General features: G+C 46.5%; 1 protein-coding gene across 1 annotated transcript in view; it reads left to right on the top strand.

Moving 5' to 3' along the window:
* LOC126519321 (chymotrypsinogen A-like) overlaps positions 1-26,880 on the top strand; it is an 89,210-nt gene that overhangs the window by 24,583 nt on the left and 37,747 nt on the right. Inside the window, exons 3-6 of the mRNA XM_050168952.3 lie at positions 1,859-2,099; positions 4,075-4,194; positions 11,743-11,968; positions 21,887-21,986. Of these exons, the coding sequence (XP_050024909.2) occupies positions 1,859-2,099; positions 4,075-4,194; positions 11,743-11,968; positions 21,887-21,986 (687 nt within the window). The remainder of the gene's footprint in view (positions 1-1,858; positions 2,100-4,074; positions 4,195-11,742; positions 11,969-21,886; positions 21,987-26,880) is intronic.

Genomic DNA, 26,880 nt, shown 5'->3' on the forward strand with positions numbered 1-26,880 from the left:
TTTTATCGACGGTTCCATCCGCTGTCTGCCACCGAACCTTGTGTAATCTCATTGCATGTATGCGCGACGCGAGTAGTGTAGAACTTTGTGGAAGACACGCGGGTCCCAGCGATTAGTCTGGAACATTTGACGATTGGTGTATAAAAGCCGACGCGCTTGACCCGTTGATCAGACTTTCGACGATCACCGACTGTATTCGCCGCTATCGTTGCGCTATAAGTGTAGCCTGTTTTTGTGGGCACACGTTCGATCAATAAAAGCTAGTTTTGTTTTTCACAGTATTGCTACTGTGTTCTTCAACGTCACCACCACGTGACAATAAATTATTGCTGACATTATATAAAACTGGTGACGTCGCTGTCACCACGGCAGGGTCGTAATAAAAAAGAAACAGAAAAAGAGAAAAGAAAAAAGAACGAAAAAAAAAACAGCTGTGCTGAAACTGGTTGTGACGGCGTTCCGGCTCATTGAATACTATCGCTTAGCAGGAGTCGTGCAGCTTCCTGACAACTCATCTGCACGCCGTTCAGTACACGGATTTCATTTCTTTAGTAGAGGAAAAGCGATGTGTACACATGCACAAGCTAGGAAAAGCAAATAAGCAGTATCGAAGTAACAGCCGAGCCAAAGAACGCTTACGCCTTAGTAGACAATTCTCACAATTTCATTTTTTAGAGCGCAGCTCTTTGGCGTCCGTTCCTGGGTTTCGCGTCGTCGTCGGCGTTGTCGTCGGCCTCGTAACCAGCTCCGCCCCCCTTTCATCCCCCCAGCGCTAGCAGCGACCGACTCATACCGCTGGATGCCGCTGACGCCGCTAGAGAGTCAAGATAACGTGACTGCATAGAACACCGTCGCCGCCATGCAGAAAGAGGAGGTGTCAGTCAGTCGGTGCTATCTCTTCCCTCCTCCCTTTATCGTGTTGTCCGCTTGCTGCGCGCGCTTCTGCCCCCATCGTTTGCCGCTGGGTGTACACGCCGCCCCCCTCCCCCCTCTTCCTGCGAGTCTCCGGTTGTCAAAGCGCCGGCTCGAACTTAATTCCTTTCTTCGCTCCTCCTCCAATGCAACCCCTGTGCGGTGGCAATCAGAGAGCCAGATCGGTGGCGGCGGATCTGTATATGTGCACCGCCCGAGCCGAAATTGCCGCTGCCGTTCGCCCTGTGCGGTGGCAATCAGAGAGCCAGATCGGTGGCGGCTTGACATAAAGACAAACAGCAATTTCCTAACACTTATGCGGGAGAACATCCCGTTCCTCTCGCTCGTAACGCGTCCCACGGCTGTGACAACCTCGCGAGGCACTTGTATAGATCTCGTCTTTGAGAATCAAGCATTGGTGTACCAAGTCGAACATATATCAGTCTATTTCTCCGACCACAAAGCTTCCTTCATGACTGTCAAGAACTGTTAGTGGAGTCTTTGTTAAAGGAATACGTGTGAAAAATAAAAAAAAAAATTCTGTGATAGCGCATACATGTGTTGCTCGATTTCTTTGCCTCAATCTATCGAAAAGGTGAAACAGCTTATTTGCTGCGCTCAAATTTCGCATTAGGAAGTAACGTAATCGTCGGTAATTTTTTTTATTTGTCACAGGCAGGATCCATGCTGTATTATTACCGACCTGCTACGTATCTCGTGACATCTCTGGTGTTCCAAACCTCGCGTCGAAATCAGCCTGAAAGCTAACTTTGAAATATGTCGGCTGAACAATGCAGCGATGCAATCTTAACACTTGTGATGACATAAGCATCTCTGCCGTAAAGCTAACTTCACACACGGACTAAAATTAGATACCACGCACTGTTTCATTGAGTGAGTACCAGCTTCAGCGTCTTTCTAATGCTTCTCCTCAAACTACCGCCAGTACGTGAAACTGTACTTCGAAGACGTGGACCTCGACGCGATGAACTACTGCAGCGGAGACAGGCTCGAGATATGGGAAACCTTGATCGTCACGAACCGCCGAAGGCTCTCCTTCTGCGGTTCGCACCGGCCCCGACCCTGGGTTTCCCTCGGCGGCAAAAGCGTCAAGATTGTCTTCAAGACAGACGGAATGTTGGCAGGAAGAGGGTTCAGGATTCGGTACAATGTCACCGCTGATAGAGGTCAGTCGCATTTTCGCCTCCCGCTTTCCACTTTTCGTGTGTTATATTGCCGACATATGCGCCAGTAACCGCTTTCAGAGACGAAATATTTATTGACGTCACTGAAACAGATGTTAGGATTGTACATTGGGCAAATTGCCACCCATCCATTTTCGACTTCACCACTTTTGATAGATACATGCGAAAGAGCGCATGCCCGGTGCTCTTTCGCTGTCGAAAGTGGTGCAGTTGGTGGTGAATAACCATTTCATGCCTGAAAGCCGTTTCTTTCTTGTTTTATTCACACCCAATTTTAAGGACGAGCATCTTTAAAGAAGTCTTGAGTTTCTGCTAAGCAGACATGACTTAACAGTCTGCTGGGCTTCCGTTTCTGACATTGTGACACGCTATGTAAAGTGAATATTTTTTTTAAAAGAACGTGGCAGGAACCATTCTAGAATATTGTCAATGTCAGTGACAGCTTCATTATGCGACCTTGCTGTCTACCTCCCTACAATTACGTGATTCACCGGAAACGTTATGCGCGCAATCTGATACAACCCTCTTTCGGTACGAAATCGGTGAAAACAATTACATAGTTTTGAATAGCAGGCTCGTCTTGCGCCGATCGATAACTGAATAACAGTGACAATACCGTGAAATCAGATATCGCACTACCACACACGTCCTACCAATGGTTACGCTTTTGTCTTACCTTGTGCAGCTTTTGCCCTCTTCAGTTTATCGTGCGAGAACGCTGTCTATCCAATCAATACAAGTGCGCGATGCAGAAAAAGAGAGCTATAACTTTAAAAGTTATTTGGCTGGTATTTTTATTTCCTGCGTGTACACTGCGATTTAATGTGGGGGCAATCGCTGCGTTTTTTGGTAATCTACCTGCAAAGGCACGACAGAGCCACCTGCCATATATGCGACGATTTAAAACAATTGTTCGAACTAAAAGAAAGGCAGGTGACACCCTTCCTGCGCGACGCATTGTTGAGCGACACATGGCGCTGAAAGCGACGTGGTTCCGATAACGAGAGGCCTATGCAATTAACGTCACGTTGCTTTGACAAGTGACGCACAAGTGAGTAACGACGATAGTGGCGTGTACGTTGAGGTGCAAAATTAATGTTCATCCATATATCGAGAGGTCGCACCAACAGGTTCACAGGTATTGCGTAGATACATTATTTAGGAGCTGTTTCGTGAAACTGCTGTTTATTACGTGCTGTAAATCGCAGATGTGAGTTGCGTGTACACGATATATATTCATTCACACTTCCATGCTTGCCACTACGCGCGCTCTGAGTTGTTTGCCTGGGAAAAAGATTTCCCAGTAAATTATTAGCTAGTTTCTAGACTTACTGCCTGCCTGCATGTAATCAATTCCGCGTGATGCCATTGCCTTTTTTGTCACAGTCGTTGGCAACGTGTTAGGAACTGGCACGACCCTCCAGTTTATTATGCGACGCCAGGTTTCCCTACGGAATGCTTGTCTCTATCAGGCAGGCAGAGAAAAAGGCTTCTGCACAAAACACGAACAGCTGTGCACCGCTGTGCTATGAGGACAGGGTAAGGCAGATCTTATTTTGTTGCAGCGCAAGCTTATGTACGTCTACGTGAGTTGAACGTGTACACAATCTGTGTGGCACAAATGCGCTTGCGTTCTTGTTCATGTTTACCGAGATTTTACACGTGTTGTATGACGTTTCGAGGGTGTATATATAGCGACGAGAACTGGACATAAATCTTTTGTTGAAAGCTAGCGCTGTGTGTGTCAGATGTGCCTTTCTGTTGTCCTTGTCGTTCAGCTTGCGCTACAATAAAATAAGATATGCTGTGCTAACTAACGAGAGTAGCACAGAAAACGTGAACGCGAAGTTTACCAACCGGCATGAAAAAACAACTTAAATTTGCAGAGTGTCTTTCGCGTCATTTTCCCCGTTCCTGCGTGTTTAGAACGTTCTCAAACCCTGCAAAATCTGCGCAGACCTCTGTGACAAAGATCAGTTCCAGTGCAAGAACCGTCAATGTATTCGTCTCACCGGCATTTGCGACGGCATCATCGACTGCGCTGATGGATCTGACGAAAAGTCTTGCAGAGCTGGAGGTAAGCACGAACAACACTTTAAACCATTCCAACCGTTTGGCATGCTGTCATTTAACGTTCAATGAGCATTGCAGCACTTGGCGTTCTGTTGTTCTCTTCCTGAAAGCTGCAGCTTTGTGTGGCACTGAACATTTCATAACTATAAAACTAGTTGCATTGTTATCTTGAGGCTTCTGGTTAACCACCCTGCCTTTACTCTTTCTCTGTCTCTTGCTTTGAGGCCACATAAAGAGTAAGAAGATTCGTGTTCAAGTTTTCAATAGCAGTAATTTCATTTTTCACTCACCTCGATAAGTGGAGGAAAGCAAAACAGTTACAGGCTTTCTTAGTTTCCTTGGCTCTGGTTTCCCTAAGCCTATTAGCCTAACCATTACAAAAAATATTTGTTGTATTTTATTTAACTGTCAACTGATTTTGGTCTATATTGTCGCCGTACAACGCGGACTGTAGACAGGGAGACGTTCAAGAGCCGTAGGACAACTTGTTCCAATACAAAACAGGCCAGAGACACGTCTTCTTCGTCCTCGCCGAATCCCACTGACCCACTAGACAAAATCCGTTAATGTCCCTATCTTCGTTGTCGTCTGCATAGAAGAATAGACGCACGCGTCATTTGTCCCCCACTAAGAGAGCATCGTCCCGATGCTAGACCAGAAGTGTCACTTGCGGAATTAAGGGTCTCTCGCATAGTTATTCGCTCACATACGGCTTCATGCGGACAACGTGCACAAGTTCAGGACAGTGCGCGCGGCGCCGCGTACAAGTGGGACTCTCGGGGACGACCTCGTACGTGACGTCACGACGCGCGTAATGAGTGTAAGCAACATATTATAAAAACTGGAAACCCCACAGGGCCACGATTGTAGTCTTTATCGTTATCTCAGGTGCGCACCAGAGGCCTCCGGCTGCCGGTATTATTTTTCTTTTCGCTTGCTAGAGAATTTTACCGCATTACATATAAGTATTGTGGAGAAGCATTTTAAAAAACATTCGCCACCATGAAATGCGTATAACGCCCTCCCTCCCCCTTAAGAAATAAAGAAAACAAGAACAATACCTACCAGACCACAAATGATGCAAAACAGCGTCCATGAAATGGAAGCAGAAACAGGAGTGTAGTCTTCAGAAACCACCCCTCATCTTGAAAATATACGAACATGTCTTGGGTTTATTGGCATTGTTCCGACACATTTCTTTAAACCACTGCTTATTCAAACAAGGCCTATAATCTAAGAAAGTGTGGAGGATTCTATAATGCCTTGCGGTTACGGGCGCAAGCGCAAATACTTGACCTACTTCTGGTACGCTAATGAGGGACCTCAGAGAAACCACCTAAAAAAACAAAGCAAGTGAAGATGTTATCCAATTGATAGTAGCATAATGTTTCTACACTTGGTTTTATAACTGGGAGATCACTCAACTAGCCTAGAAGAAACAGTGCAGTGACAGGGAAGCACTTCTTAATTTGCTCTTAATCCTCATGGCATGCAGAAGTAAGCTTGAGTTCATTCTATGTGAGTGTAGAACTGCGGTAAATAAAAGTGATCTCATCCAAACGTATGTTGCAGAGCATTGTCCTAATGAACAACAGTAGGCTTGCATGTTGTTATTGTGCCATCAAGCCTACTTCACGATTTAGAGTGTAAAAAGATGTATAAAAAGACGTACAAGAAACGAATTTCATGGTGGTGAATGTGCTTTAAAAAGCTTCTCCACAATACTTATCTATACTGCGGTGAAATTGTATAGCAGGCGAAAAGAAACATAATACCGGCAGTCGGAGGCCTCTGGTGCGCACCTGAGATGATAATAAAGATTACAACCGTGGCCCAGTGGGGTTTCTAGTTTTTATAGCATGTTGCTTACACTTAGTACGCGCGCAAATTTTTTCTTCGCTTCACTGCAACACACTGTATGCTTCAGCGCGGAGGCCTTAGGTGAGCACCTGAGATAATAATGAAGGTTAGAAGCGTGGCCAAGTGAGGTTTACCGTCTTCATAATAATGCATTGCCTGAAGTGCGTATGCGCGCAAATTCTCACTCGCTTCACTGCAATACACTGAAAGCTTTGCCGCATTACATATATGCGTTGAAGCTATGAGAAATTACCGTTTTGCTTTTTGTTCATAACTGAAGAATGGTAGAAAGATCGGTGTTTTAGTAAATAGAGATAGAGATATAATTTATTTGAAAGAAGGCAGAGAGGTCGGCCTGAGCTAAGGTGCTCTAGAGTTTCCCCCTTGGTCGATGCCTTATTCCAATAAGCGGCGGGACAATTGCGTGTTGGCCACGCGCTTTTCCTCACGCATAGCGGGTATAAGAAAATCATATCCCACGAAGAATGGGGCGTCACAGCTAAGCCGCACGCGAGGCTGCAGGAAAGTGCTTATGGTTTGAAGCATGCTTTGAAGGCTTATGCACGCACACGTGCAAATATATGCGCGCTTCTCGTTCCGCGTGACATACGCTCAGTCACTCCATATGGCGTAGAATTATTTTGGACAAGTGCGCGCTCCGCGTAACGTATGCGGCGTTAAGTCTCACCTGATCGTACGAGCGTTCTCGGAAATATGCGCTTTGGACTGCAACAAAAACTTACCGTGTCGTCGTTATTGCTGTGGCCTCAACACATGGCTCCGTGGTCTTGCCGCCGTCTTCTTCCTTGTCGCTGTGGCACGTGTCCACGTTACGCATGAATGCTTTTTCAGCGTCGTTGAAAACGGAGCGACGCGGCGTTCGGCAGCGAGGCGTTGTCAAAGGCCTCCACACACAACCCTTCTCGCAGGCGTTTCTTGAAGCATTTCAAGTTGCTTCACGTGCCCTCGCGTACACCACAAGTGATGCGTGCTCCTATCACGAAATAGGCGTCAGTGCCCGCTGCTACATCGCTTTCACCGCGACGGCGGCGCAGCGTCGGAGCGCCGACGAACTTAAATCTCGGAGGCAACGTCTGAGGCCGCGGTCTTGGGTGCCGCCATGCTAGCGGAAGTGGCCTGCGGCGAGCGCCAATAGGCGCGCAGCTCTGACCCCCCTCGGTGCCCAGGGGATATGTTTCCCTTGTACGCTACCGGGTGTCCCAGTTAACTTGAACCAATATTTTGAAGAAAAAAAGAACGAGAGCTCTAGAGAAATCGTACTGACAGATAAAGAACATAAACTACATTACTTTTATGGCTAACTTAAAACTACACGAAACTCCATACAGCACAAGAAAGCCAGAGTACTGGCACGTACCAAAATCGCGCACAAACTATGGATCACAAATGCTGTGCTCCAGGCTACCTCGGTTATTAAACGATCTTATAGTTAATAAAATTGATATTGCAACTTGTTCTCCTCCTGATATTCTTGATTTTTTCTCTCATATGTGAGTTGTACAATGCCTATGTGCTTTTGAAGTGCAGTGAGATTTCGTGTTTTTGCTTGCTTGCTCACATCTTGCTTTTGTTGTATTTTTTTTTCCTCGCCTGATTTGCAATGCGTATGCATGATATGTTGTAATGCTTGAATATGTAAGTACTTCGGAAAACTGTATTTCCGCTCTGCTGCTCCCTTATTTTCTTTTTGTATTAAGGGTACTTGGGGCTGGTCAAGCTGCTACGAGCAGCTTTTTTCCCCACTTTACCCCCGCAAAGCTGTATTTAGTTTTTGTGGAAATAAAGCATACATACATACATACATACATACATACATACATACATACATACATACATACATACATACATACATACATACATACATACATACATACATAGTAGCCGTAGTCATGTGTATTTACAGTTAGCATTTCATTCATGCCGAAGTATTAATTGAATAATAGCTTTTTATATGTGAACGTTTTAATTATTGGTTGAATCGCAAGAACATCAATTACACAGTTGGAGGTCACCTCAAATAACCTCCGAATGAAACGTTTGTCTCGTCCTCAGCTTTGCCTCGTTGGTTTATCCGAGATAAAAAAAAGCGCGAGACATCCAAATACGAAACAGATACGCGCTCGCGCGCCGCTACTGAAGCGCTCTCAAGAGAATAGCCACGGATGCACGGATATATACTACCGGTGGCAGCTTCATACAGGGCTTCACGCTATGCGATGGTCGCGGCATCATGAGGACACGCCGCTGACCCATTGATAAGCGTAGTGGAGCCGTAGGAAGGGAGGGGGGATTTCAAAGCCGGGATAGCCTGACGGTGCACCGGGAACGTATGTTCCTTTTGTTCCCTTCAGCAATAGAAGCAAACGTTGCACAGGCTATGTCCATTCAATGCATTTTGGCGGATTTGTACAGGCAGCACATGCTGTTGTCGATTACGCAAATAATTTTTTGCTTGACGTGTGAGTGCGCCGGTAATAATGGGAAATATCAATGGTACTACGCCAGTGACTTGCTCTTCAAGAAGACAGTCATGCCCTGCGCGAATGATCACAAGGCTGAAATGATCCTGGCTCTGGGGGCGGCGCACGGCGACAAGAGGTAGGCAGCCAAGCCATTGCGGATGTGGCATTGGGGAGGACGCCCTACTCCGTCAACAATACTTAGAACTTAGGGAATCCTTTGCGAGACGGCTAGCTTCACAATAAAGCGACACAGGACTGCGACGGTAGTTCAAGAAGCGCAAACGGATGTTTTCACATTCTGTGCTGCTAAGCCTTACGGTAGTGTGTGCGACGCCAGTGCGGAGGCCGGAACGTCAAGGTCATCAGTGTGGAGGATCTTAAAATAAGGTCTTATGCACCCGTACCATGTACACCTTCATCAAAAGCTCGAATACCGAGATTTTGGAAACGGACTTTGCCTATTCGTTTTTCGCGAAATGTGAAGAAGAACCGGACTTTCTCACTCCAGCGCTTTGGACGGATGAGGCTAATTTCTCCAAAAACACAGAAGTTAACCTTCACAACCCGCACTACTGGAGTGATAGGAATCCCCACTGGCTGGCACAAACACGACACCAATGCCAGTTGTCGTTTTATGTGTGGAGCGGTATTTTTGATGGCAACATCATCGCACCCATATTTTTTGACAACACACAAACGACGCAACGCTACGTCAACGACATCCTCGAGGGCCCTGGTTTCCACATGATGATGCTCCTGCGCACAGTAGTAGTCAGTCTGTGGCTCGACATGCTTTTTCCTGGACCGTGGATTGACCGGCACCGAACTGTGTACCCTGGCTTGCAAGGTCGCCGGACATGACACCACTGGACTTCTTCTTGTGGGGGTACGTGAAATATCGCGTGTATAGCGGCGAAACTACCACACCGGACGCCCTAAAAGCAATAAGCAGAGTCTGCCGCGAGATTCCAACGTTGTTGGTAAAAGCTGCAACACCACAAGTGTTGGAAAGAAGCAGGTGCTGTATTGCTTCAGACGATGACCTGTTTGAGCACGTGCTAGAAAATAACCGGCCACAACTGGTGTAAAACTTGAGTGTTTAACGCGCCTTCATGATGTCACCCTATCTTTACATATAAAAAGCTTGCGACAAAGATAGAAATAGGTAAAAAACTGATTTGTTTTGCCTCTTTTCCGGAGAAAAGGTAAATTTCCAAACCAGTTGCACCTTTGGATGCTTCTTTGCGGGCGGCTGAGACGTCTTACGTGCTCTTGGTTTATTTCCTATTGAAATAAACTCCTGAGGAGCTCTTTTCCGTTCTTCCGAGAGCTGCCTTTTTTTCTTTCTTTGCGCTCTTTTTCGCACTGCCTTTTTTTAAACATTGGTTGAATTTTATTTGCAGCTTTGTTTCATGATACCCGAAGGTTAAAGCTATCCCGAGTGCCTCATGATCGAGAGCATTCTTGCGTCCGTAGATGCTGACGCTTATCGCAACACGCTAGTTCGGTCGCGAAACATCTCGAGCCATCTTAGATGACGAAGCCTCCTAGGATGCGGCGATGAACGAATACGGCCGCACATTTTTCAACATTTGCTTGGAGGCGCTTGACTAGCGGCGCGCGAGCACGCATCTATTTCATATGTCGCGGGCTTTTGTTTTTCCTTGGAAAAAACAACCAGGCGCACTTCAGCACGAAATAAATGTTTGATTCGGAGGTTACTTAAGATGCCCTACAACTTTGTAATTGACATGCTTGCGATTAAATCAATGATATAAAAGTTAACTAATTAAAAGCCATTAATTTATGCTTCGTGAAGAAAAAATACTGGCTGTAAGTACACAAGGCTGCCGCTACTATGCAGTCGGTACGATTTGTCTAGAGCTCTTGGTTGTTCTTTTTTTTTTTAATCTCGATCCAAGTTAACTTGTACACTGGGTATAAGTGCCACGTCGGTATTGTTGTGTAGCAAAGAAGAAATTGTCTTAGAAAGACTGTTATGATTTGCTTTTTGTTAGTTTTTTCCACTGCGTGCTATTCAAGATGACACTGTATGTGTGACCTCTTATGCACGGTGTGGTCTGCGCACTTGCCTAATGTCGCTCTATGTTCGCACGTGGCTTCCAATAAAATTCACTTGCGAGTTTAGCGCCTGTCCTTTGTCCGACTCACTGTCCCGTCTAAAGTTAGCTTATTATTCCATGCTAGAGAGAGAACCATCTGAAAGTCATGCGTACTATACTGGCTCTCGCAGATGATAAGCCTCAATCCTCGCAGTTAGCGTTGTTGCTACGTCTTCTAATTTTTTTGTGTCATGTTGCTCGCGATAATATCAATGGCGACATGTCAACCGTTTCGAGACGAACTTTAGTGTCAAATCAAAATATATTCAGTGCTTTTTGGATGCCTTGTTTCATGGGAGAAGTGTGTGATAGTCTCTGGAACTTTGAAAATATGTATCAGTAATATCAAAACAAGTTCAGCGGTTCACAAGGAGACCCCTTTGCTGTTTAACGAAGAATTCTTAAACTCTGGTGCTCGCCGACGTCAGCCCTAGTTGCTTAAAAGCATTATTGCGTTTTTCTTCTTTTTCTTAAGCATCGGGACTGAATGAAAAGCTGGACTCGGTGTTAGTTGACTTCGTAGCGCGAACAGACTCTCTTCCTATCTTCTTTTCTGCTCATCTGTGCCCTTTCCCCTCCTCCCCAATGCTGAGGAACCAATCGGGCGGTTACTATGGTTCACCGCTCTGGCTATCATTTCTCTTTAATTCTTTGAATAAGGGAGCCGCAACTGACCCTTTAATGAAGACTCATGTTAACGTGGACGCTAAGCTTTATTTCCCCCCGGCTTCTGTTAGGAAAGAATGAGGTCACTGACCACAGATAGGAGACAATGACGCTTCCTGGTCCGTACGTATCGCTCGTTCACAATGAAAAGACGGCTACGCAAAAGGCTCGTAAGTAGTCTCGTGGTGCGCCCAAGACAACTTAGAAGCATTCTACGTAGCCACCCTCTGATTGCGAACGAGAGATCCGTACGAACCACGAAAAGTCATTTTACGTTGACTATGATCAGTGACCTGCTTCTTTCTGAACCATGATTTTACCTGTCCAGCTCTAGCCTGCACCACAGCCAGGGGCGTTTGCGTCGCGCACTGTGTAGTGCACAACAAGGCCTTAAGCTAGGACGGTCGCTCACGCATGCAGCCAACGGAGCACTGAAGAGTATCCTGGACGTTCCGTGCGGTACGCCAGTGCATCTGCCCAACAAGCACACCGAGGACAGGCTCGTGGGAGGCACCGAGGCTGTGCCCCACTCGTGGCCCTGGCAAGTCAGCCTCGGCGAGGCCGAGTTCGAGGGGATCGGCCACTTCTGCGGAGGGTCGCTCCTCTCCAGCCAGTGGGTGCTCACCGCCGCGCACTGCTTGGAAGAGTGAGTGGACTATCTGCATCGAAGGGATGATTTTAAAGCGAAGATTTCGTTGCCTTTTCCTTCGACTGCCGCAGCTTCTGCTGTCTTGCACACCACGTCGTGGGGTAGTTCAGACCATGCATATACAGGGAAGGAGCGTGGCAGAGAAGGAAGGCGACGCGAGAAACTCGTTTGCACCTTTCCACCGCGTCGCATGTGCGCTGTGCCCTCTGATGTTCTTTAACTCCTAACATTAGCCTCTTGACAGCCGTAATTCCCCGTGACCCCCGCGAAAGCATTGCGGAAACTGCAGCGCTTACCCTTCAACTAACGTAAGTCCTGAGGAGATGTAGATGGAATGGTAGAGAGGGGGCAGGCAGAAGAGGCAGAGAATGGGTAGAACCGGCACAGTCGCGAAACGAGTGAATAAACACTTTGCCAATCTTCGATCGCAGTTTTCTTACACGGGGGAAGCGCGGGACAGGAAGAAGGCGACCTGCGAATGTGAGGAAACACTACTACTATAGAGACGACAACGGTTGCGGGCAAACTGAAGGTACGGTACAGTACGTTTCTGCAACTTCTGAACATTACACACCATTCAAATTTGTAAAGCCGACAACTGATGCAAGGCGTGCAGACGCAAAGCCGCATTAAATCACTATAGGGTCTAGGCGTCACTGTAGAAGCGGTTGCACGTCAAGTTAACTATTCTATGTCCGCCTCGCCATTGCTCGACGTCATGGGTTCGATGCCGACTAACTATCCCGACGAGAGTGAAATACAGAAACGCTCGTTCACTTGAATTTAGGTGCCCATTAAAGAGAACCACGTTGTCAAAAGTAATCCGGAGGACGCCACTACGGTGTGCTTCATAATCCGATTGTTGCTTTGGCACGTAAAACCCCATAATTTTGCCAATACTTCTACCGCGATGCGATGTACCTTGTGAAGCAATGAGAATGCTCAATCCTCTCATAGGTTATGAACAATAACGCACAACAATGCCTGAAACAAACACGTCTCCCTGTGTGTTCTGTGTACTACGCCGACTAACAGCAGTGGTGCACGCAAGGTAACGTTTAAATCGACTCACCAGTTTCATATTGGACTAAACGTTGAAGAAATTAAACATCTGCCGCCAACATCATCGCTAATGATCGTCAATCAAAGGAAACAGCACAAAAAGCTTCGCTTACCTCCATTCCGACAGTGTGTGGGATCCGCAAAAATTTTTTTACGCTAATAAAGAAAATATCCCTCATAGCTTTGCGTTCCACTAATGATATTCAAGGCAAATGGAGGTACGACGTCCGGCCGCATTACTGACGACAGAAATAGAGAATAGGTCAGGGAGAAATTCTGAAACGTAGGCTCGTTAAATACCACAAGAGGATAAAAACATTCACGCAGAGCTTCCTCTGGGAGTTGGCTAAGTATGCGTAAGCATTGCGCAACTTGCTCCTCTGCATGCAGCCCGGAGTGATTATCAACGCCACGAAACGTATCCTGCCTGTACAATGCATCCACATTGGGCGTCTCTCTAGTCACAGTGATGTGTTGAGTTGCAGTTTTTAGATCATTTTGAAGTTGTTTGATCCAATCCTGAAGGGAGGGGGTGTCCTGAAGAGCTAGGGAGGACTGATTACGCCTAAATGCATCCCAATTTGTTATCTTAACAATACGTTCAGAGTGCACGTTGGTTGTAGCTGCAGTTCAGTAGCTAGAATGTAATGGTAGCTGCCCAGGTTATCCACGAGATTGTTCCAAGAGTGCTGACCTACTCGTCTGACCATCGTGGGCACGTGTCTCTGCTTGCGCTGCTGCCTAATCGTGTTGATTGATCTGGTTCCGTCAGCAGAGTCATGCGATGGAGAACCTGAGCAAGCCGGCGTCCTTTCGGTGTTTCCGTTTGGTAACCCCAGGCCGGGTGCGGGGCATTGAAGCCGTCTACAATGATCATCTGTTTGGCCTCTTTGCATAGATGTGCAATAATATGTCCGGACTCATGCTTCCTCGCATTAGGTGCGCTGTAGATATGAAGCACAAACAGGCTGCTATGGGATCGAGAGCACGGGACCAATTCGAGAAGTAGGTGCGGTATGGGTGAGGTTTCGGGGGTGTGTTCGATAACGGTCATATGTTTCGACACTAATTGTGGCTGTGAGGTGTGGTGTGTTACTAATTATTGTGTCTGTGTTCGTGTTGTAGCCGGTAATTGTAAGAGTACGATGCACTTCCTGCAACGCTATTACACCGCGGGGATGGGGCTGTGTGGCGATGAATTGCGTAAGGAAGCCGCGTTTCCGGCGGTAGCCCCTGCAATTCCATTGCCACACGCTTAGGAGTTGGGGGTCCTTTACGGTTTCTGGCCATGATCAAGTATCATTTGAGTGCGTTTCATACGCGAGGGCTGTCCGGGCGGCGTCGCATAGGTCTGAGAGATGCCAGGAAGTGAGTGTTCCGGACCCAGTGAGGCGGATTTTCGGTCCGGTGACAGTATTCGGGCAGGACGAAGGTAAGGACGTGATCTTCGCGCTTCACGTGAAGGGGCCAGGGAGCGTTTGCATGAAGGCGAAGAGATTGCAAGTTGGCCGAGTGTACCCGCTGTTTTCGTTTGATATTGGCCAATACCTGCTGGACAGCGGATTGCAGGACCTGTTGTATTAACTGTTGAAATGGAATTGTGAGGTCGGTCATAATAACCTCCTTAATTTTTTCATATCTGCCTGCATTATGGCAACCAATTCGGCCTTGAGATAGACGGCCATTTTGTTCAGTGCCTGTTGTGTACAGTAGTCGTTGCGAGATGTTTGTACGGAGTCATAAAGACACGGCTCATTGTCGGTCATCATGGCTTGCGGAGTGGGTTTCGGCTTAGAGTGTTGTGTGATGGAAGGGGTGTGGAGATGTGGAGAGGGGGATAGAGGTGGGAACTGGGCTACCCAGCTTATCGCTTGCTCCTTCTTGGCGGAGCCATTTCCTTTATGGCCACGGTCCCTCGAACGGCCGCTGGTGGGAGTCCGGCCCTTGGATCGGCGCTTGCAGCGACTCGTTTGGCGGTGATCCCCGGCTGAGCCGCACGTGCGGTTGCGCCCTCTGGTCCAGGGCTTCTCCGCCGAGTCGCTGCCGCTTGGGTCACATTTGGCTGCGCGCTCTGCTCAGTCGTCGTCCCAGACTGGCCCTGCGCTGATCCGATCGGGGGGCGCTGATCCTTATGTATTTTTTTTTTTCACGAAGCACGTGCTATTTGTTGTGTGGCGGCAATTGACGCGATAGACAGCGATAGTCAATAGCGGGATGAGCGCCGTTGCAGTGAATACATTTAGGTGTGCACTCATGTTCCTTCGGAGGGTTTGAGATGCCACACGCCGGGCTACGGGTTTTGTCAGGCGTGGGACACACGTCCGCCCGATGGCCCGATCGACAAGCCGCCCGATCGACAAGCACACGCTGCACACCTGTTGGCGCGGTCGGTAGACGTGGCAGCCGAGTTCTGCTCCGTACATACGGACGTATAGCGGGGTACATGGGTGCCGGAGAATGTGACCAGGGCCGTACTCGTAGGTCCTATCATGCGAGCGCGTAAAACAGGAGCTTCTGAGCAGCGGAGGTTTGAAAGCAGCGTTTTCGTAATTGATGTAGGGCTCAAGGCCTGAGACTACACCCTTGCGAGAGTTGTCTGCGGCAGCTACGTATACGCTTGGACGGCGTGTGGAGTGAGGCGCACGGAGATGAGCTTTTTGAAGCCGTGCCGTGAGGTACTCGTCCGGTGTGCTGAGCACCGCAAGATTTTGCTCAGTTCGGACGCGAGTAATTGACGTTTGCCCTTACCTATTTGATTTTCTTGTTATTTTCAAGTATTGGGCATTTTTTTTTCTTCTTTTTTCTCTTTTCAAGCGTCGGGTCGATGCTCTTTCGAGGAAGGAGTAATGGCGCGCAGCGTTACTTGTCCGTTCGTGGCCCCCATAAGAAAGTTCTTATCGCGTTTTGTTTCCGCGCATTGCTCATCGTTATCAGCTTGCTGTTCGGCACGGCGCATTAGTGTGCTCGTGCCGAATGTATGCTTTTGAGTGGGGCGGGGTGTAAATACTTGCCTCAGTATCGGCACGAGGGTCATCCCCGCACCGACTGTCGGCGGTGGCTACACGCCACACCGCCACTCTAAGTTTCCTGACTAGCTACCAGTTTGCCCTAATAAATCTTGTTTTAACGATCCCTGGGCTGCCGTCACAGTGCAAACGCTGTCACGGTACACGTGACAAATATATATATATACATGCGCTCCGAACAGGCTTGACGGCAAAGCAGGGCCAGTGCAGAACTTTTTGAAAAAATGTTACCTGAGAGGCACTGTATGTAGCTAGTGGCACAAGCTTCCGCCAGCAAGGGGTATTTAAACGTGTTAGGAGCGAAGGTTATTGGCATTACCCTTCAATTCTTCATCGACGCTCCCTCTCAACCCTCCGTATCACGTGCACTGCGTTTTCTGTAATGCTGCGCCCAATATAGGTCACTCGATTTATAACGTGCGCTTGCAGCGCACGTTTCGTTTTGCGTATCATTGCCCTCAGGGGCTTGAGTGACTTGCTGAAAGCCGAGATTCTCGCTCAGCCTTACAGCTGAGCTGCGCGCATGTATAACCTAAATGGTCGAGCATGGTGCCCTAACGCCGAGACAGCGGTAAAATTTGGCCAGCTCACATACCACAGCGAAGTGGCCACATTTGAACATAACATTGCTTCTTCTTGATGCCGTTTTTCACAGCTTATCGAGGCGCAAAACGTGTCTCCTGTTTGAGCATGCAGGATAACTGCGCGTTTATAAACGGACTTTTAACAGAAACACTGAGTCAGTTTTGACTGATCAAGTATTCTTTTAAACCTCGATTTTCGATAATTTCGCCATAATCGGTTGATTATTACGGTGGGGAGTTTGGTCATAGAAAGAATGCGCGTTGTATCAAATACATTTAATGCCTATTTCCAATCCGTTTTCACGCGCTGGCCAACCTGGAGTGCGCCCGTGGCAGTCGCTGACGCCCGGACGGGCGGAGTTGTGAGTCGGGCATATTGAACTCGCTCTTGCAAACAGACACCAAGAAGGCGCCGGGGCCCGATAATATATCAAATGTATTTTTGAAACGATGCTCGCAGCAGCTGTCTCCATTTTTGGCAGATAATATTTTACGAATCGCTGAGTACAGCCTCTCTTCCCAAGGATTGGCTATGTGCCAAAGTAATCCCCATTCATAATGAAGGCAATAAATTACACGTGGAAACATATAGACCAATATCGCTAACAAGTTGCTGCTGTAAATTAATGGAACACATAGTAAGTAAAGCCGTCATGACATATCTAGAAGAAAATAACGTTTCATATCCCAAGCAACACGGTTTTAGAAAAGGCTTGTCAACTATAACACAATTATTAGAGATAACACATGACTTCGCGTCAATAATTAACTCGAAATTGCAAGCTGATGCTATTTTTTTTTATTTTTCGAATGCTTATGATCACGTCGTGTACTGTAAGCTAATCGAGAAAATATAGTCTATCGGAATTGAACACAATAATAGAATGGATAGCAGCCTATCTGTCAAACCAAACTCAGTATTATTACCATAAATAATTATGGCTCGGACCAACTCGAAGTTTATTCAGGGGTACCACAGGGGTCCGTATTGGGACCATTATTATTTTTCATATACGTTAATGGCATAGCTGGTTGTGCAGAAAATTGAGTAAAATTGCGGCTCTTCGCCGATGACTTGGTAATTTATACATCCATGCAAGGAATCGATGACCAGCTTAGACTAAATACTACACTAAGAAATATAGCCCGCTGGTGTGACATGTGGGGAATGGAAATTAACCTTAAGAAAACACAGTATATGACCATAACTCACAGAAACGCGATCTTTAGGTCCAATTATGCATTAATTGGTAACGATTTAATACAAACTGAAGCAGTAAAATACTTAGGCTTAACCTTTACAAGTGCGTTAAAATGGAATATCCATATCGATAATACATGTACGAAGGCCTTCCGAACACTCCGCTTCTTGCGAAGAAAATTAACTGCAGCACCATATTATGTGAAACTAAGAGCATATAAAACTTCAGTAAGGCCAATTCTTGAGTATTGTAGCATAGTGTGGAACCCGTACCAGAAAGGTCTCTTACACAAATTAGAAAGTATTCAATACAAAGCGTTGCGATTTATATACTCTAAGTATTCTCGACACGAAAGCGTAAGTGCTCATAGAAACCAAGCAGCACTGCCAACCCTTGTTCGTCGGCGTCGTGTGGCTGTCATGAAGTTACTTTTTATGCTATGTAATGACAATATTAATATAAATAATCGAGATTACGTGCAGCCACCACACCGACACTCCTATAGAACCTGTCATAATAAACACATCAGGCAGTATCCGACACAGTGCAACACGCTAAGATATTCATATTTCCCGTGGGGAATCGAAATCTGGAATGCGTTGCCAAAGGAAATTGTAGAATCAAATTCTGTGGATGGCTCTGTCACAAAATTAGAGTCATATTTTGGTTCCTCATGAAAGTATTCGAGCGCGTAGTTTAAAGATAATGAGTTGGTTGAATGATTGGTCACTATTGCACGTGTGATTGTATACTGCCTTATGATTTCAAATGTAAATATTGCAATGTGCTGAATAGTGGTGTTTTATTATAATTTTATTATTTTTTATAACTACAAGAATGTTATACGACTAATGTTGCAATTGTTTGGAGCACCTTTTGTAATTCCTTGATTAATGACAAACAAAGAAAGTGTCTTGTGTTGAATGCCAGTGTTGTTTGGCAGATTTCATTTTTTTTCTATATTTCTTTCGTTTTTTTTTCTTCTTTTTCATTTTTTTCCTGTTTTTCCCATCCTCATGTGTATTTGTACAATCCGCTTCCTGTTTGGGCATCTGCAAAGGCCTACAGTATTGTTAAATAAATAAATAAATAAACGACAAAAAAATCCGCGGTCTTACGTGATTCCGGGGTGTTACGTGCCAAAACTCCGATCTGATTATGAGGCACGCAGTAGTGGGAGACTCCGGATTAATTGTGTCCAGCTGGGGTTATTTAACCTCAGATTAGTCTAGTAATGGGCAACTTCAATGCGAAAGTGGGGGAAAGGCAGACTGGTGAACAAGCAATTGGCAACTACAGCGTCGATTCTAGTAACTCTAGAGGAGACATGCTGGTAGAATTCGCCGAAAGGAATAAGCTTCGAATAATGAACACCTTTTTAGGAAGCCTAGCAACAGAAAGTCGACCTGGAAAAGCCCTAATGGTGAAACAAGAAATGAAATTGACTTTATACTTTCTGCTGATCCCAGCGTAGTGCAGGATGTAGAAGTGATAGGTAGGGTAAAGTGCAGTGATCGTAGCTTAGTGAGGGCTAGGACTCACCTCAATTTGAAGAGAGACAGAGTAAAATTGGTCAAGAAGAAACAGGCCGACCTAGATGAAGCAAAAGTTAAAGCAGACAAGTTCAAGCCAATACTTGCAAACAAATATGCAGTCTTAAAACAGAAAGATGAAGACGACATAGAGGTAAAGAACGAAACCGTAACCAGGCTCACTTCAGAGGCAGCAATTGAAGTGGGACACAAGACACCAAAGCAACCAGTAGGCAAGCTCTCCCAAGTAGCGAAGGACCTAATAAAGAAACGACAAAGAATGAAAGTGTCCAACTCAAGAGATAAGATAGCATTCGCGGAACTGTCAAAACTGATCAACAATGCGACAAGTGATATCCGAAATTTTTACGTGAGAAAGACTGAAGAAGCCGTAAAAATAGACGCAGCCTATAATCAGTGAGAAAGAAACTTGTCATAGGGCAAACCAAAATGTATGCACTGGAAGATAAGCAGGGTAATACCATCAGCAATCTCGAAGGTATAATAAAAGCAGCGGAAGAATTCTGTACTAACCTGTACAAAACCAACAGGACTCAGGGGTACTCTATTCGAAACAATAATGAACCGTATACAGAAACTCCTCCTATAACTAGAGCATGAAACGGGGAAAAACGGCAGGAGAGTATGGAATAACAGTCCATTTAATCAATGATGGAGGAGACGTAATGCTAGGAAAACTGGCGGCTCTCTATACGAAGTGTTTATCGACTGCAAGGGTTCCAGAAAACCAGAAGAATGCAAACATTATACTAATCCACAAAAAGGGAGACTTTAAAGAATTGAAAAGTTATAGGCCTATTGTCTTACTCCCAGTAATATATAAAATATTTACCGAAATAATCTCCAATAGAATAAGGGCAACACTGGACTTTAGTCAAAACAAGGGAAAAGGCTGGCTTCAGCAAGGGATACTCTACAAACGATCACATCTATGCCATTAATCAGGTTATCGAGAAATCTGTAGAGTACTATAAGCCTCTCTATATGGCTTTGATAGATTACGAAAAGACATCTGATTCAGTAGAGACACCAGCAGTCATAGAGGCATTACGTAATCAAGGAGTACAGAACGCTTACGTAAATAGCTCGGAAGATATTTACAGAGGTTCTACAGCTACCTTAATTCTACACAAGAAAAGCAGAAGCTGCCTATAAAGAAAGGGGTCAGACAGGGGGACACAATTTCTTAAATGTTATTCACTGCTTGCTTAGAAGTATTCAAGCGATTAAACTGGGAAGGCTTAGGAGCAAAGATTGACGGCGAATATCTCAGCAACCTTCACAGGAAGAGGCCTTCATCCTGCAGTGGACATAAATATATGATTATGATGATGATGATGATCCAACTGTGATGTGCAGGCCATTTCTAGACCCTTTTATTAAAGTGTGCATTATAGTTATCAGGTAAATATATTTAATCATTCCCCACTCTTGGGTAAAAAGTAATTAGATTCAGGTAAATATGTAACCATTGATTGTGAGCCGCCATTTCCCCTTGAAACTGCGTGAATGCTAAGCAGAAGATTGCCATTTCCGGGGGGAGTTCTCGGGCGCCACCAAGACGGATGCCATTGGGGTCAGGGGGGGGGAGTGCTTATTGACAAAATTGATTATCCAGTAGGGGTCAAAGTGATTCCGATGAAGAAAAAGCGCCTTTTCCCCGCAGGCCGGAGAAAAGGCCATAAAAAGTCGCAGCGCGGAGGTGTGAGGAGGAAATTTCTGAGATCTTCAAGCCAGCGTTCGTTTTGCTGCCGTCTCATTGTTTTTTGTTTCGTATTTATTTTTCTACTTGCCCCAATGCCAGCAAAAAGGCTAAATAAACCAAGTTAATTGTTGAGTCGCCACGCGCCCGCAATCGCAACTTATCTGGCCAGAGAGAGTTGGACACACACTGACCTGGGACAGGGCGTCACGGAGAAAATCCACGGAAATCCAGCCGTGCAAATAAGCGTTCTGCTTTTGTTCTGCATCGCGTGGCCTCTTCTTTGGTGTTCATTCCAGTTAACTTTCTGGGGCCTTGCAGGCACATGTAATAACGCCAAAATACCAGGACAGTGCGACCCAATTTCCCAAACGAAAATAAATGTGGGAATAATAGGAGTGCTTTTCTTGTGCGTGTCCAATCTTTTGTTGCAGCGTGCTGGCCAAGAATGATATCATTCTATGCCAACTGCCACGTATTTTTTCTCGAATGTAAGAATGCTTAATTCGATGGTTGATTAAAAGAAATCAGCTTCTAATATGCTAGTACAACGCCACATCCTACTACCGCGCCAACCGAACATGTTCTTTATAAAATAAGGTGCACTCTTACGCGATGATCGACAACGCGGCGCGTAGCCGTTTCTTCCGCGGCCAGAGCGAAGTGCGACGATGGGCGCCTGCACCTGCTCGCACCGCGGTTCTTCTGCAGGATAAAGTCCTTGCACCGAGGATTGCATAACCATTCGCATATGCCAATTGTGTTCTTCAAAAATTTGTCTTGCAGTCGCACCGCGGAGGACGTCATCGTTATTCTTGGCGCGCACAGTCTTCTAGACATCGGCGACGTCATCACACGCAAAGCTGACACGCTTCTAGCGCACTCTGTAAGTACGACGTCCACGTCTTGTTTATGCGATAGCATTACAGGCACATTTCACCCATTTTGGAAGTAAACAATTAAATTCTGGGGTCCTACGAGCCAAATCCACGATCTTAGAGGCACACCGTAGCTGGGGACTCCGGATTAATTTTGACTACCCGGGGTTCTTGAACGTGCGCCTAAATCTAAGTACCCACGGGCGTGTTTTGCGTTTCGCCACCATCGAAACGCGGCCGCCGGGATTCAATCCCGCGACCTCACGCTCAGTAGCAGCTGAACAGCCCAACCCAACCTACCACGGCGGGTGTCGTGCATTGGAACCATCCCCAACAGAGGCCCACCAAAGGCGGTGCAGCCTAGGCGGGCGCACACGCCACACGCTCGGCGGCGAGAAGCACGACGTGCGATCGCGGCCCCGTGCTGCGCGGGAGGTTCGATCCCGCCACACATTTCTTGAGGCTGACGTGATCCGCTTCGGAGGAAAGAAAGCTCGATGTCCGTTGAGCGTACGCGGTTGCATCACAGTGGGCACGATATGGCGGGCTTATATATAAAAAAGAGAAGCATAGAAACGTCACTTCGACAAGGGAGTGTGTGCAAGGTCGCCCGTGACGCATGCGGACCATGGTGTCGAGACGACACGGTTGGCGCATTCTGAGTGTGCTATACTTCGAGAGTTATGGGTGTTAGTTCAGGTCTAGATTCTCGTTCTTTGTCAACATTCACAATTGCTTGTTGCACTCCGTAAGTACTCGTATTGGAAATAATGTGCATGCGACGTCAATGCAAGTTTCCCAGAATCTGGAAGCATGGGAAGAAACCGCAGCCGTGTGTCACCTCTCAGGATACATACGTAAGGCACTGCCCCTGCGGAGGGCAAAGCCTTACACACTGGTGTTTTGTTAACTAGGGCTCCTATAACGTAAACCTATTCCAAACTTTTCTATTCCAGTTCTGCAATCAGCCCTCCGCGATTGGTCAAAAGCTTTTTTGGAATACCCCCCCTTCACCTGTCTGTCACGCGACGTCACGAAAACCGCTATACCTCGCCTTCTGATATGGTGTGTATACACTGATTATTCATGATTTGACGGAGCAAAAGAAAAATTTTTATTTATGATTCGACGCCTTTTATGATTAGCCTTCGGCTATTGGTCGAAAGTTTTCGGGCTGCACCCACATCATCTGTCTGTCACTCGACGTCACAAAACCACAAAAGCTTATCGCGTCAAAATGACGTGTACGCGTTAAAGATGCATTAATATGCCGAACAAAAGTTAATTTTCTTCTGAATAGCCGCAGACTGCCCCGTTTCGAAAGCAATAAAAGATGGCTGCCGCTGATCGCTCCGGCACTGGCTACTCGTACCTGCAGGAGAGCATGGGTTTATTTGCGTATGATAAACTTTTTGCCAGGCCGTGTAACGTTTTCGAGCACTTTCGGCACGTTTACGACCTCGTTCTGCGAACTCTTCTTTGCTGAGAATCCGTTTTAGCGTCATTCTTAGGCTTCCCTTGCATGCCGCCTCGATTTTCGAGCAGCGCCGCAAGCGAAGTAAGGGAAAGCGGACCAGTCGCCGACGCCGGCACCACCCTCTTCATCCGGTTATCGATTTTCAGTGCAGTGGCTCGGCCCCATCGAATTCCCGACTACTTGAGGGTGCTCTTCGCCTCTTGTCAGCCAATCAGATAAGACAAGCCGCTAAGCGTAGACTATGTTATTCGTTTTCCAAGCAAACAAAAGTGACCTGCTGTGAACGAGGACAGCTCATGATTGTTCGTTTCAGAAAACATTCCGGGTGACCGCCCGATGCTTGCGTCGGCGGCTACGCAGGTTTGACGTCAGGAGATTGGAATGAAAATAGATTGGAATAGTTTTACGTTACAGGGCCCTAAGTATAGGCACGACTTCCACCATTGGCCGCTACCGTATGTAAAAAGACAGGGAAATTAAATGGAGTTTCAAGGGAAGGGTACAGTTAAAAGGGCTTTACCAGCTGTGAATCTTCGAGACATTCCAGGAGGGAGCTCAAGATTTATTTTCTGTGCGGCTTCCTATGCTTAGCTGTCCGCGCGGACTACCTTGGAGGTTCTCTGCAGCGAGTGCAACGCTTTGGCGAGCCGAGATGGCCGGCGACTGCATCTGCGCTGACTTCCTGCATGCCTAGTGTTGCAGCTCGCATAATCTCAGGAGTCAGAGAAGCGTTGAAGCGAGCAGCAGCTCGAAGCGTTCGCTCCCCGAAGCCGGTGCTATTCATCACTCCAGCGTTGTGACAGCCACTGGTCGCGGTCATCGATTGAGACCTGTTCATGTCTGCCTGTGCACGCATGACACCATGCTTGTTAATTTAGTTAGTTAGCATATGTTTACTGCAATTTACTAGGCCGATAAAGCTACCAACCTTACTTCGCGTCGTTGTGTAATCCTGCACTATCGCTACAAATACTTCGCCTTTCGGGCGAAACAACGGCTTTCCTTTTAAGAAAAGGACTAGGCTACTATCCTGCTAGCATGCCCGCCGTGCACTCGTTCTTATTCTGCTGAGGCAGCCTTTCACTGTTTTCTTTAAATTATAAGCCTGGTTACAGCACTAGTGAACTAATAGGAAGACAGAAGCACGAGCTGCACTGGGATGAGCGCTGGATATCAACTGGTTTTACTGCACCAATGCTAACATGCATGAAAGCACACTCACATCAAAATTCGAGAGTGCACGTCACATCGCGCGCCACTCATCCTCTTGGCCAAGTAATGAATCTCTTCATTCGAGGATAGGAGGTACGCCAATGCAGTTGTCGCCTTGTTGTACATTGATACATGAAAAAAACGAATTGATTGACTGATTGATTGATCGGTTGGTTGATTGCATGCAAAGTACCGCGCATATCAATCTGCACTTTTCACGCTGCTGAAGCTGCTCTGACGGCTCGTCCGTATGCTAGCTGAATTTATATCCGGCTCTTCTGAGGACGTGCAGAGAAACCTTGCGCTGTGCTTTCGCCTTCCTGCTGTGGGCTTCACAGTCGCGCATTTCATCGTGTGCTGCTGTGCCCAACACTGTCCGTGTTTTTGATCTACTTGCCACGTTCTTGAAATACCCAAACTTTCCTGCCTATGAGCTTTCTTTCTAGTCATGTCTATGAACTTAATATCCGATGCCACCCAGACTGGGTCGTCACCGGAGGTTATATTCACCAGCGCACGCCAAAACGCGTTTTCAATTTTTCTTTTTTGCAAATTTGCCCAATACTTATTGCATCACAATTGCAACGAGATATATTATTGTCACGTTGTAGTGACGGTGAATTGCCAGACATTGTCAAAACTGTGAGTCACGAATTTAACGCTTTATTCTGCTAGCCTGTGCTCAGAAAAACAAGTAACACCATGATATAGGGGAACACAGTCGTTGGTGCTCCAGTGTACATCGCTATTCGTGTCGCGCACGCAATCCGGTCACGCAACATTCTCTCGATGCGTATATCATCGGCGGCGGCGTTCAGCAAAGTTCCATTACAGGAAGGTGCATCTCGCGCCGAGCGATAGCCTTGTAACAGCAGTTATTTAGCCGGCGAAAAATGGTATCCACGAAAGCAGAAACAATGTCCTGGTGCCAATGTTGCGGGCGCTGCTCCTATCTGTCCTCACCTTGACGTACCTATCATCCCCATTAGATGCATCATCTTCCTTTCTCTGGAAGGTGCTGGAATAAACGGCTACCTAAAAAGTCCCTCGATGACGACAGTCTCTTTAAGTGCAGAGAGGAGCTGTTTCAGGGGCGCTAATTGCGGGAGCATGTCATACGGCCGGGCGGGCGCACAGGCGCCGCTGGGACACATCGGGACGAAAGCGCGCGAGTCAGCGGCAATGTCTGGAGACGAACTGCTCGCACAACGGGGATACCGAGACAGCGAATAGAGCGGCATCGAGGCCAGATGTGATCGGGTTCAATATTACAGACTACAATTGTTATGTTCGCAGAGAGCACTACATCCAAAGTTTGCAGGGTAGCAAACCGGACGTCTTTCTCGTTAACCTCACTGCCTTTTCTTGCTTCTTCCTCCCTCTGAGTGAGAAGCTAGATGTGTTGGATCTATGTACGTTTTCAACACGATACATTTGTGCTAAAAAATACTACATACGCTATATAAGAAGACTGTCGCTATATTATTATTGGCGCTTTGGCAGTTAACCATGGCCTTTATCGTACGGGACTTCCACTAGTATCTGGACCACGTATATCTGATGCCTGAAGACCTTGTCCTTTATACTTTTTTTTTCCCGTGCTATGCAGCAATCACTTAATGTGGCCCACACCTTCAAAGGGTGGCACACCAGGACTGAAAAAGCGGATGCTAATGGCTTAGCAAGCCTTGTTTAGTGCCGTGTGTGTGTGTGTGTTTAGCTTGTGCTCTTTTTATTTCTCATAAATGTGTTTCTTCGTTTCTAGTTTCCTGTTATGAGAGAAATACAGAAACGCTGTGCAAGCATGTCGATGTTGAATCCCGAACTCGCTCAAGCTTCTACCTTGTCGGGTGGAAACAGTTGTGAACAGCTAAGGCTGAAAAAGAGACGACGACAAGCTATCGGTCATTCGCAGCCGCAAAATTACTGCGCCCAGTACTTCAATGAAAAAAAATATATAAAGTTATACGAAATTTATGGTTTATAAGAGGGACGCACAATATTCTGAACAGACGAATATCGTTTCATTGCTACTTGTCTGCCACACTCTTGTGCAGAACTGTATCCGACGGAATGTGGAAATTGGTAATATAACTTTAGAACTTTTTGCACATGGTGTGGTGTACTTAACATGGCTTAGTAAGCCTTGTTTAGTGCCATGCGTGTGTGTTTAGCTTGTGCTCTTTTTTATTTCTCATGACTGTGTGTTTCTT

The sequence above is a fragment of the Dermacentor andersoni genome, chromosome 10 (genome assembly GCF_023375885.2).
Source record: "Dermacentor andersoni chromosome 10, qqDerAnde1_hic_scaffold, whole genome shotgun sequence".
NCBI lineage: Eukaryota > Metazoa > Arthropoda > Arachnida > Ixodida > Ixodidae > Dermacentor > Dermacentor andersoni.